The sequence below is a fragment of the Pituophis catenifer genome, unplaced genomic scaffold (assembly GCF_029215685.1).
Source record: "Pituophis catenifer annectens isolate HBS135680 unplaced genomic scaffold, rPitCat1.0.hap2 SCAF_1, whole genome shotgun sequence".
Classification (NCBI taxonomy): domain Eukaryota; kingdom Metazoa; phylum Chordata; class Lepidosauria; order Squamata; family Colubridae; genus Pituophis; species Pituophis catenifer.
Genome location: NW_027256881.1, coordinates 295,707,015 through 295,720,410, shown reverse-complemented (window position 1 = coordinate 295,720,410; position 13,396 = coordinate 295,707,015). Strand labels below are relative to the sequence as shown.

At 35.6% G+C, this 13,396-nt stretch overlaps 1 protein-coding gene across 1 annotated transcript in view; it reads left to right on the top strand.

Annotated features, from left to right (window-relative positions):
• The window catches only part of SLC25A21 (solute carrier family 25 member 21), a 129,127-nt gene that overhangs the window by 44,930 nt on the left and 70,801 nt on the right, over positions 1-13,396 (top strand). The window contains exon 2 of the mRNA XM_070940569.1: positions 7,099-7,182. Coding sequence (XP_070796670.1) covers positions 7,099-7,182 — 84 coding nt within the window. The remainder of the gene's footprint in view (positions 1-7,098; positions 7,183-13,396) is intronic.

Below are 13,396 nucleotides of genomic sequence, written 5' to 3'. Positions count from 1 at the left end.
GAAGAAGTTCTCACAGGATACTTACTGGGTTTCTTTTCTTTTCCCATCTTAATCTCATGTCTTGTGCACTGATTTATATGCTATGTAAAACATGCTTTAGTCAAATAACCAAGTAAGTGTACACTAACAGATTTTCTTGTATCTGAATCCCTTAAGTGCCCTGCTGGGAAACAGCAGTTTAAGAGGGATATTTGCATTATATTTGCTAACGAAATGGAGTTTTAGAAGCAACTGCCCAGAGTGAAAATGAACAAAGCTGCTGGAACATTGGATTAGCTTCTCACTTTTTAAACATAAAATCATATTCTATATAGGCAGTCCTCGACTTATGACCACAATTGAGCCAAAATTTCTGTTGTTAAGTGAGATATTTGTTAAGTGAGTTAACACTTAACACTTTATGACTTTTCTTGCCACAGTTGTTAAGTGAATCACGGCAGTTGATAAGTTAGCAACTTGGTTGTTAAGTGAATCTGGCTTTGCTTGTCAGAAGGTCGCAAAAGATAATTGCATATAATCCTGGGACAGAGCAAAAGTCATAAATATGAACCAGTTGCCAAGCATCTGAATTTTGATCACATGATCATGGCATTCTGTGAAGGTCATAACTGTGAAAAACGGTCATAAGTCACATTTTTCAGTGCCGTTGTAACTTTGAACAGTCAATAAAAGAACTGTTGTAAGTCGAGGACTACCTGTAATCAAACACATCCTGTCTAGGTTCATAGATTCCACAAAATTGTAAAGTGGCTCATTGGATTTTGGTATCAGCTGGTGTGAGAATCCAGCCGTTACACTCCATAGACCACAAATTGTGACAAAGCATGTTGTATAAATCCAGCCAAGTTTAGATCATTCAGTGTGAAAGGCATCCTCAGCTAGTGAAAGCCTGGATGTTTGGTGACAGTTTACACATCCCTCAAGTGATGTGCTAGTGGCGCAGCAGACTAATAGCCTGTTATTAACATTCAGCTGCCTGCAATTACTGCAAGTTTGAATCTCCCCAGGCTCAAGGTTGACTCAGCCTTCCATCCTTTCTAAGGTAGGTTAAATGAGGACCCAGTTTGTGGGGGCAATAAGATGACTTTGTATAAATATACAAAAGTATGAAGGCTATTGCTTAAAGCATTGTAAGCCGCCCTGAGTCTCCGGAGAAGGGCAGCATATAAATCAAATTAAAAAAAAAAAAAGTGTATTCAGTGCTTGATGTTACCAAAGGCCTGCAAAGAATTTATGGTGATAAAATATGTCCCTTTGTTATGTTATTTTACATTTGTGTATTGCGTTCTATATCAGTATTTCATCTGAGTCACATCAATCCACTTTCTGTTCTGCACATCTCCCAGATGTATTTTAAGTAATTTTTCAGTTATCTTCCCTGATCAGCTTCTTTTTACGGGGAGTGGAGGAATCATCAATACATAATCCTTATATGACTTTTGGCTTATCAAATTAATGTGTGTGTGTGTGTGTGTGTGTGTGTGTGTGTGTGTGTGTGTGTGTTTGTTCACATTTAAATAACATATTTAATTCACTCCTCCTTCACACACACACATTTCTGGTTAACTAATGTTCTTGTACTTAGTGCAATGCCACTGGAGGTTGTGAATTTTTCTAATCCTCCCAAGAGCTCTTTGAAAAAAAGAAAGTCATGCAACAAATTCTTACTGGACTGTAAAGCTGCTGAAGAGTGTTTGCTGCCCTGCCAACTTGGCAACAGTTTTTTTTTCTTTAATAAAAGAAGTTACCGTAGACAGAGATTCCAGATGTGCCAGAACTATTTTTATTAGGGGCCCAACTGAAAGTGCATTCAAGTGAAGTATGCATTTTCTTTCATAATTGCCAAATGTATTTTATTATGTCTCAGGAAAAAGGGCACAAGAAATAAGCATCATTAGTATATTTTTATGACTCATTAATTTTAATACATCTCTCTTTCATTAAAATTATTGTAATTAAAAGTCATTTATATCAATCTTCCCCTGATCCGGATTGTTCCAGATGTTCTGAATTATAACTGCATAATCATTGACTGTTGTCCATCGTGACTAGGAAGGATGAAAATAGTAGTCCAAAACATAAGGCTGGATCTGTATATATACTGAGAAATGTTTTAGGTAGATCATACCATTTAATTTATTTATGTTGATTTTATTTTAATAATTAAAAAACCCCAAAATGTAAAACACTGTTAAAATCTGCTTGAATTATGTATGCTAGAAAAAAAAGGTAATAAGCCTTCTACATATTCTTATTGAATTGTCATAAATCGAATCTTTATTACTGTCTTTGACCAGCCCATAGAGTAAATGAAAACGGCAATTTAATGTAGCAATTTTTTATTACGAGAAAAAAACAATGGGACTATAAAAAAGCATATCTAATTAAAAATGTTCTCTGAGCTTGGTTGTTTTCTTGCAGATGTTTCATAACCAAACTAGGTAAAATGTTAAATCCGGAGCTACAAATATTCTGTAATTTAAATTTTTGCACAATTGTATGACTTAGTGAACATTTCTGGCCACCTAGTATGTGAGTGTAGAGTTAACACCTATTAAAAAGTAATGAACATACAATTTTAAGAGTTTGACTCCAAAGTTTAGAAATGATTGGGGAGATAAGAGCATATGTTGGGGCAATATAAAAAAGAAACCATATGAGAATATGAGCAAGATTTTCTATCTCACTGGAACTACAAGGGCAAAGTCTCTGTAAGTAAAGAATCCTATGAAATCTTCCCACCAAAAGTATCAGTGGAAGGGTAGCAAAGCAGGCTCTGTAAAAGGCCCATCTCTATTTGCTTAGTTTTTTTATTTGTCTGGTTGTTTGTTAAGTTTTAGATTGCATCAATATCTTGCAGTAAAGGTCTTGCAGTTATCTTCTTTTTTTTACTTTTTCTCTTAAGCCTCTGACTAATATTTGATAGTTCCAGTGAAAATACACTATCATTGTACTTTTCATGACACCGAAGAGTATAGCATACCTTCTTTATAGAGTTCAATGTGTGCCCTAAAATATCATGTGGAGCTGGAAGTAATAGGAACACGAACCATTATAAAATTTGCTTCAGGCTTGATTTTAGGAGATTGGAACTTCAAATTGCCACAATGTAAAAAAGATGTTGAGACTCTAGAAAGAGTGCAGAGAAGAGCAACAAAGATGATTAGGGGACTGGAGGCTAAAACATATGAAGAACGGTTGCAGGAACTGGGTATGTCTAGTTTAAGAGCCTTGGTGGCACAGCAGACTAAAGTGCTATTAAGTAGCACCAGCTGCCTGCAATTACTGCAAGTTCAAATCTCACCAGGCTCAAGGTTGACTCAGCCTTCCATCCTTTCGAGGTAGGTAAAATGAGGACCCGGATTGTGGGGGCAATAAGCTGACTTTGTATAAAAAAGAACACCGCTTAGGGTGGCCCGAAAGCCCTACTAAGCAGGTATATACAAAAATATGAAGGCTATTGCTTAACGCATTGTAAGCCGCCCTGAGTCTTGGGAGAAGGGCAGCATATAAATCGAACAAATAAATAAATAAATAAATAAATAAATAAACAAATAAATAAATAAATAAATAAATAATGAAGAGAAGGACTAGGGGAGACATGCCAGTAGTGTTCCAATATCTCAGGGGTTGCCACAAAGAAGAGGGAGTTAAACTAGTCTTCAAAGCATCTGAGGGTAGAACAAGAAGCAATGGGTGGAAACTAATCAAGGACAGAAGCAATTTAGAACTAAGGATAAATTTTCTGACAGTTAGAACAATTAATAACAACAACTTGCCTGCAGAAGTTGTGAATGCCCCAACACTGGAAGTTTTTAAGAAGAGGTTGGATAACCATTTGTCTGAACTATTTGTGTAGGGATTCCTGCCTAAGCAGGGGGTTGGACTAGAAGACCTCCAAGGTTGCTTCCAACTCTGTTATTCTATTCTATTCTATTCTATTCTATTCTATTCTATTCTATTCTATTCTAAATCTTATAACAGCTGCTTATCAAAAACAAAATACAGAATTATCTAATTCTTTGTATCCATCTAGTAATCAACTACTGTAGATTTTTACAGACTACATTTGGTGGCTCTACAAGAGCAAAATCTTGGAAACCCATTTATCAACTGGTGAAATCTACAAAATCTACATTCATATTTTTACTTTTTTAACAAAATGGGACAGAATTTTCAGGCACAAAACCTGTCTGAATAGATAATGGTGTCCAGTTTCAGAGAGATAGGTGCAGTAATTTTGATTTTTTTTTTTCAGAAAAGAAAAATGCCTACAGCTTTTTTATTCTGAGACATAAATAGATGACACAGTAAAAGCAAAAGCAAAATTTAGCCCTCGTCCCGTAAAATGTGGTTATAGAAGAGTTTCTGATGAATCACGCTTTGAGCTTTGAAGGTAAAATTGATAGTCATTTATTACCACTATTTTCTCCACCCCTTACATATCCCCTTGCACAGCATTTTGTAGGCAATAAAATCTATAGTATATGTAAGCTTTGTGTACAGATGTATTTGTTTTTCTGAACAATTCCAAACTACAGATTCACACCTTGGGATTCTTGTCTGAAAGAAGACTCTACCTCAACTCATAGTGTGATTAAATTCATCCAAAGCAAATAGTTTGATTCAATATTTGTTATCCATACCTGATTCACTAAAGGATCTTAATGAATTCATATTTGGTAAAAATCATATTGATCAATAGCTTTTTTAAAAATGCTGTTCATTTTGAATATTCAGCCTCTTTTTCCTTATCCAGTTAGGTTACCAAAAATATAGAAAATTGAGTATAATATTGGAAAGAAAGAAATTGCACCATTTTAATCTTGAGGTGATTGCTAAGAATTAAAGTCTCTAAAATTGCTTTATATAAGTGTTTGTGTGTGTACAGGCACACACATGAATTTTGGTGTAGTGGTTAAGGCATGAGGCTAGAAACTGGGAGACTGGGAGTTTTAGTCCTGCCTTAGGCACAAAGCCAGCTGGGTGACCTTGGCTAATCACTTTGTCTTAATCCTAGAAAAGAGGTAATGGCAAACCACCTCTGAAAAACCTCACCAAGAAAACTTCTCCAGGCAGTCTCTGACAATTGGACATGACTGAATAGAAAGAGAAAAAAAAGTTTTCCTATGTATATATAGGAATAAATAGATCTGCGAAATAAATTTATCAAAAATTAAAACACAAAAAATAATTTAAAAGGAATACCAATTTAGATATTCCTATTTATTATTTTTCCCTATGGAAGACATTTAAGCCTACTTAAAAGCTGAACTGTAAGTGATTATATTTGCCTTGCTGTGTAATATATGTGTGTGAGCCATTCTTTTAACTTTTATTATTTACTGTTAGCTTTGTCATTGGTTCATATTCTCCAAGTCTAAGTTCTCAGCCAGATATTTTCTTCTAGTATTGAGCAACATTTATTCTCACTGCTGTAAACGTATATGACATTCCTCCTAATATCAATATAAATTATAATTAATAGATAATTCTATTGTAATTAGTATATAAACAATATATTTCTTTGTCTTTTTTATTTTCAATATTCCAAGTCATATAAACAATATGATACTGCTCAAATATAATTGTACTGAAACAATATAATATATCAAAATGTATAACAGAATTAAAGGGAGAAGGAATGAATATAGACCAGGAGTGTCAAACTGGTGGCCTGTGGGCCAGATGTGTCACACGTAGGCTATGCCCATTCCAGGTCCGGGAATGGGAAAAACGTAGAAAATGTCATGTGATGGCAACATGATGCCACGAGTTTGACACCCATGATATAGACCATCTGGATTTAGAGCTAGTAAAATTTGAAGTGTTGAACTGTTATCTTTATGTTTTAGCAAAACTGGAATACAGGAAAAGATCACTGCCCTAAGACTTTTGTTTCATGTAAAAGCTGAAGTTATCTAGTAATAGTGCTGTACAAACTTAAAGAGCAAACATAAGAGATGTTTAAATATTGTGAGACTGTGATGCGATAGAACATTTAAGCTGTTTTTCAGTTTAATTCTGTGAACATAATGTACTATTCTTTACAAATTTATTTATTTTTATTTATTTATTTATTTATTTATTTATTTATTTATTTATTTATTTATTTATTTATTTATTTCAATTTGTATACCGCCCTTCTCCTAGTGGACTCAGGGCGGTGAACAGCCAGAGCTGAAACACATGCAGATAAAAAATTAAAATTGTTAAAAGAATTATATAACTGGCCCAATTTAAAAGAGTTCAATTTAAAACCCTATGACAATTTAAAACTAAAAAACTAAAAAGACTAAAAAAGGGGGAGGGGGTTCACGCCAGCCCTGCTTGATGGAAAAGAAAAGTTTTCAGTGCATGGCGAAAGACCCGGAGATCTGATATCCTTCGTATCTCCAGGGGCAAATCGTTCCAGAGGGCAGGAGCTGCCACAGAGAAGGCCCTCCCCCTGGGGGTCGCCAGCCGACATTGCCTGGCTGACGGCACCCTGAGGAGTCCCTCTCTGTGGGCGCGTACTGGTCGGTGGGAGGCTATCAGCGGCAGAAGGTGGTCCTGCAAATTGTAAAGTGATCTTGGAAACTTCCAGATACAGGTTCTGCATGGACTGATTATGTGCTCTGGTCAAAATAATATGTATTTATTTAGTATAATTTACATGGCCATATACATTCATATACCACTGTTCCCCATAGATAGTGTTTTGTTCAGGTTTTTTTTTAGATGTGTCCTTCTGTATCAGGGTTTTTTTGGTTTGTCACTGCCATTAATATAGATCTTTTAAGGAAATATTTTAAGAAATTATTTAGAAAATACTTTAGAAAATATTCTAAAGACATTTGTAGGTTCTATAAGGTCTGTTCCTGTTTATGCTGTAATAGAGCCCGTGTTGGTAGACTATGTTATTTCACTTGAAAGAAATTCATGGCAAATCTCTTTTACATCCCTAAGAATTACTTGAAACAATGTATATTGAACATTCAAGAAGGAAGTGCAAAATAAAATATGAGCATAACATTCAGAAAACTCTTACAACACTTGTAAAATGTATATTTTTAAACCCTTGTATAGCTTCTAAGTTTTCATTCACTACTTTTATAGGTTCCAAATTCAAAGAGGAAAATCTGATCCCTCCGGGTACAAGAGCCTTGGAGACAGTTTTAAAACCATATTCCGGACGGAAGGGTAAGAATACCGCTATACATTATAATTTTATGATTTTACTCCTTTAAAAAATGTGATTGCACTGCATTTCATTTATTTCACATCTGTACCTTTTTTTCATTCTGGAGTTCTAAGGTAAAGAAAACATACCGGGTTGTTCATTGCAATTAGAATATTTTTAACCAACTGAGATGCTTCTGGTATATTAAACTTTATGATGTGTAAAGATTTATGTGACTGGGGCTGAAGTGTTTACAGTATTTCTTTATTAATGTGAAAAGGGTGTGGTTTTATTAATTATTACTGAATGACAACTTTTATGTATTACAAATACTCCTTGCAGAAATGCTAAGGAACTAAGAAAGTGGGCATATGTAGGACCGTGAAACCATCTTTTGTATTTTAATTGTGAGAAAGATCATGACAATATGCCATTTTACTGACATCACATGAGGTAAATTGATGTCACATTTAAACAAAAGAAAAATAAGAAAAGATTCCTTGAAATTTATGCTTAATTTAGAGGTCAGTTCCCCTATTGTTTCAAGAGTAGTAACAGATGCTTCCAGGCAATTAACAACTTTTTTGGATTATTAGAACATTATTTCTCATGACTGGAAATAGCCTTATCATATCATAAGGAAAAAAGTACGTGCAGTTCCAAAGTGACACCAATTATCTGGAGCAGGAGGGAAGCAATCTGCGGGCTCCCATTTTTGCAGTCTCTAAAGCTCCTGCCCAAAAAAATACACAGCCAAATTTTGCAGCATGTCCCCCTCTTTCTTGCTTCCCCCCCTTCATAGATTGAAGTTTAAAATAGCTGTGCTCAGTCTCTAGAGTAATAAAATATATGTTTTGTGTAAGACAAAAAAATGAACTGCTTCCAAAATCAAGAAAAAAGGGCCTAAAATCTCAGCCCCACACAGTCTAGTAATATCATTCCATCATCAGTAGTGGACCTCAGAAGCCAAAACACATTTAAAAATAAAATGAAACTGCAATCCCTGGAGGAAAACTATTTCCTATTCCTGACCTAGAGAGTAAGAGATTTCTTTACTGAAAGTATTTAGGACTAGGCTGGACAGGCATTTGTTACTAATATTCCAGCTCTTTCTTTATTACAGTAATTGAGATTTTGATCAGATGGACTAAAAATCCACAATTCTAGGTTGTATCTAGATTGTGATGGACTCTCGCCTAACATATCACAAAATAGATCAATGTTTTTCAAACTTGGAACTTTAAGAGGTGTGGATTTCAAGAGGCCTCCCGAGCTCTATTTTCGCTGGCAGAGGCACCGTGGGCCAGTCCTTCGTTGTTTCCAGGGAAGCCCCATGGGCCAGATCTAAGCACCCTACAGGCCGGATGTGGCCTGCGGGCCTTGAGTTTGACACCCCTGATCTGATTTGATAGGGTTGCAGCTACTAGTGCTAATTCTCCAAATCGTTTAATATCGGAACTGGCAGTGTTATAAGCAATAGCATAGTTGGCAGGTGTACAAATAATGAGAAATTAGGATTTTCCTCTATTGACCCTATGATAAGCCTCTCACATGGATCCTTCTCCCCGTTTATTTTAATTCATTATGTATTTAGTGTTGATGTTATAAACTTTCTTATAACATGTTTAAGATATTCAATAGAAACTAAGATAGAAAAATTAAAATGTAACCAACTAAATAACAGCAAAATTTAATGCTGGCTAACTTGATTAGCTCTTAAGATGGAATGGCATGCTGTCTCACTGAGGTCTCCTAAAAACTTTTAAATAGTCCCATGAGTGGCAGGCAATTGGAATTCAGAGGGAAAGGAAGTTAAAGAGTTTCTTCCTTCTCAGTCAGTCAAACTTGGCTGGATGCCTGTAGAATATAAAAATCTGGAGATTAAAACAGATTTATTTATTTATTTATTTATTTATTTATTTATTTATTTATTTATTTATTGCGATTTATATGCCGCCTTTCTCCCTAGGGACTCAAGGCGGCTTACAAAATGACAAATCACAATACAATACCAAATTAAAATCAGTAACCCAATTAAAAAACGATTTAAAATTATACCAGTGTACCCCCAAACGGATCAATTTAATGTGACAGAGCCTCAGAATTCATACCCAAAGCCTGTAGAAACTGGAAGGTAGAGGTAAAGTTGCCAGGGCTAGTTGCATAAGGGATTATTTCTTTCTTTTAAGAGCTATTTGCTCCAATTTTTGGATTCTCTGGGCATATTGTCACAACCCCCTTAACATGCCCTTATAGCCATTTTTATATGCATCTCCTTATGACATTACATTTATCTCTTCCCCAGCCCACAGATGAAGCAGCTTAACATTGTCCAGAAGTTTCCCTTTCTCCAGGTATAATGTTGGTCCAAGGTATAATCTAGCATTCTTCACTGACAATGTAGCTGTTGACATGATTTAAGATGGAAACTGCTCAGTTTCTGTTAGTGATTTTAGGTTGCTATGAGGCAGGTAACCTCCCTCTATTTTGGGGGAAATGTCCTCCATGGCTATTGAATAACAGGGAAGACCAGACACCTGGCTACATCTATTTTAGCTTTCTGAAGTGCTTCTCAGGTCTTACAAAGCCTCTTGTAGAAATAGGTTTATTGCTTTTTTGAAACAACACTAGATCTGTTGTTAACAGGTTGAGAATGTTAGATCTGTGCTGCCACGTTAATTTCTTTTTTTTTTTATTGAAAAAGTTTTCAAATACAAGTTTTTCCCCCTTTCCCCCCCTCTTTCCTAACCCCCCCCTCACCACCCATCCCCCCCTGTGACTTCTTCTTCACAACATAATTGTGAACAACAAGCTAATTCATAATTAATTACATAATATTTTACCATGCCCTTACTCACTCCTCAAAGTACTGACCCTTAGCATAATATTCTTATAACTCCGCTTTTCTCCGCTTTTCGCAATAATCTACCCTTTTTCTCCTCCCCCAAACTTATAAAATATTATTATTACAACAACATAACCTTTAATCTTTTATATATATTAATATAACATTTCAAAGCAGCCTTCTCCAAATTTAACATTTATTCAGTTCTATCCAATTCTTCCACTCCCCAAAATATATGACTTAAAAATCCTTTTTCTTAAACTAATCAATCACTAAACTAGCCTATTTCAACCCAGTCTCCTGCAAGATTACCATACACTACAATTCTAAATATAATCCACTGCCCACTCTGCTAAAATATACATATGTCTATATATACATTCCATTTTATAAAAAGAGAAAAGACAATAACTTTAAATTTATAATTCATTTAGTATCTTCTTTGATGTCTTTCCACTAGATTATTAAATCCATCATCCATAATAGGGTAACATAGCATCCTGGTGCAACAGTTTATTCAAAATCTTCAGTCATCTTCTGCCCCCATCAATAATGAATATCCTCATGTATATATAAAAGTAAAAACAACCACCCGAGTGACATTATAATTATATTCCATATAGTTGTAATTGTGGTTTTCATCAGGATTATAAATTCCCATCATCTTAGTGGGTAACAGCCAGATCTTCTGCATGCCCCAGCATGACTCTCTTGCCTTGTAACTCAAAATAGTTATAATATATTTATCGGTAAAAGAAATCCAAAATAGATAGTTCAAATCCAACAATGTAAGGCTCTTTCCACATCCCAAAATCACGGCATTGCAGAGATCTGCCACTTTCCTCAAGATAGTATTAAATGATAATTCGCCTCCAATATCTTTTCACATATTCATTTATTTTTTAAAATCCCTGGCTTCACTGTTGCTTGGTTTAGAAACTACTATTTCTACGAGATCTGTTTCTTTTCTTTTTCTTTTGCGGGTTGCATTTCCATCCAGATTTCCTTCCTACAAGTTGTGTATCAGCTGATCGGTTGTCATTCTGCTTTGTAAATTGATCTTGTTGGTTTTGTTTTATTATCTCATATGTCTTTTCCATCACTTGTATATCAACTGGTTGATTTACGCACTTCTCTGTAACTTGATAATTCATCACATTAGAATCAGATGACACTGCTCTCAAATTTATAGACAGTCCAGCTGGGGTATCCAAGGAGTCCGAAGACAGTTTATCTACCACAGCCTCTGTAATTTGATGTTTTCCCTTTATTTCCAGCTCCTTTTGCTTGTCCTGTGTTATGCCTAAAGATGTTAAATTTATTTTTAAATTTTTTTGATAAAATTCTTCCGCTTTTTCGACAGTATTCAGTTGGTATCTTACTCCTTGGTGTCTCAATATTAAACCAACTGGGACGTCCCACCTAAATAGAATATTCCTTTTTTTTAACTCATTCACTAGAAAACCAAATTTCTTCCTCTCCATTAACATTTTGGGTGGGAGTTCCTTAAAAATCCAAATCTTTCTTCCACGAAATTGCAAAGTAGAATTATAAGAATTCTGCACAATATTATTTCTAATTTCTTTGTCTGTAAAATAAATCACCACATCTCTAGGCAATTGCCTTTGTTTTGCCAACCAGGAGTTTATTCTATAAATTCTGTCAATCCTGCAAAACACTTCATCAGGTTGAACCTTTAAAATCCCAGCCAGAATTTCAGAAGATATCTTCCTTAAATCATCTCTGTCATTTTCCTGCAGACCTCTCAGTCTAATTGCATATTCTGTAAAATTGTGTTGGATCATTAAAACTTCTCTTTCAATCCTCTGTTGTACATTTTCTTCATTACCAGTCTTTTGATCAGCCTCCATTTTAAGTTTGTCTTCTGAACTATTATCCTGAGTGTTTGCCAAATCCTTTTTAATTTTTTGGATCTTGTCATCCAAATTCTCCTCAGTTTCTTTCATTTTAGACTCTAATAATTTAGTATTTGCATCCAACTGAATCACAAAGTCTGCTAAACCATTAGCTGTTTTTAAAATCTTTCGATCCAAAAAGCCAAATTTAGATTTCACCAATTCACCAATTTCTTTGATTTCCAACTTAAATTTTTCAAGTTGCTGATTCACAATCTCATCCCTTCTTACAATCTCCTCAAGAAGAAATTCTATTATATTAAAGTCAGGTTTCTGAGACTGGAGAGTTAAAACTTGTTGATGTAATTTATTAATGGGGGAATCCCCCCCACTGCCTGTTTGTCTAGCTTTATAAGTCTCAGTGCCATTTTTCCACGCAGACAAAATTTACTGGAAAAGAGAAAAAAAAAACTTTTTTCCAACCAAGATCAATATCAGATCCCCAAGGAAAAAAAAAAGGAAAAAAAACCAGAAGTGAGAGTGAGGTTTTGCCTTCAGTTACAGCCAAAAGTATTCATTCCGCTACTTTGTAATTGAAAACGGAAGGAGTTTCCCTTTCAGCCTCTCTTCAAGCCGCAGCAGCAATCACCATTTTAAAAAAACTTTTTTCCCTTCACTTCACTTCTTAGGCAAAATAAAATAAAAAGAATACTTGCACTTCAGGATCAGAGGTCCAGCTCATATCTTCTTTAATTAATTTATTTGACAGATTTACAGGCTTGCTTTTGCCCCCTAGCTCTGCGTGTAGCAGAGATTTCCCAGAGCCCGGAGCATCGGCTGGGGATACGGGGAGTCTCTTCCGCTCCCTCCCAAAAGTAAATAAAAAACTTTTGGGATTAGGCAGAGGACTCTACCCACCCCAGCCGGCTCTATCTCCGTTTCCTAATGGAAACGGAGTTTTTTCGAGCCGCCATTCCGCTGAAAAAGGCAGCTCTTACAGGCAGTGGGTTCGACGATCCCGAAGGAGCGTCCAGCGGGGACAAGCAGCAAACCGGAAGTCCACTGCCACGTTAATTTCAACGTGGAAATAGAACTGGGGTTTGTTAATTTCATAAACAATTGTAGAACAATCTTTCAAGGATTTTAGATCGCTGTACTGTTTATCACTTTGATTATCCAGAGGCCATTTTTCCTATTTCATTCCAGCTATATGGGTCTCCATAGGCTACTTCCAGAGTACCATGAGATCAGAATTAGGCTCATTGCCATCATTGCCATTTCCTTGTACTTCTAACTCACTCGTTATTAGTTGTTCCTTCCTGTTTTATGTCCAACCATCTCTACCTGTTTGCTATATACCCAGATTATTTTTGGACAGAGGTCCAACTCTTTCAGAAGAGCTTACCCATACCCTCCTCTAGGATTATAACTGGACAGCTGGGCTATTTTTGATAGGACTTTGGGTAGGATTTCCTTCCTTCCTTCCTTCCTTCCTTCCTTCCTTCCTTCCTTCCTTCCTTCCTTCCTTCCTTC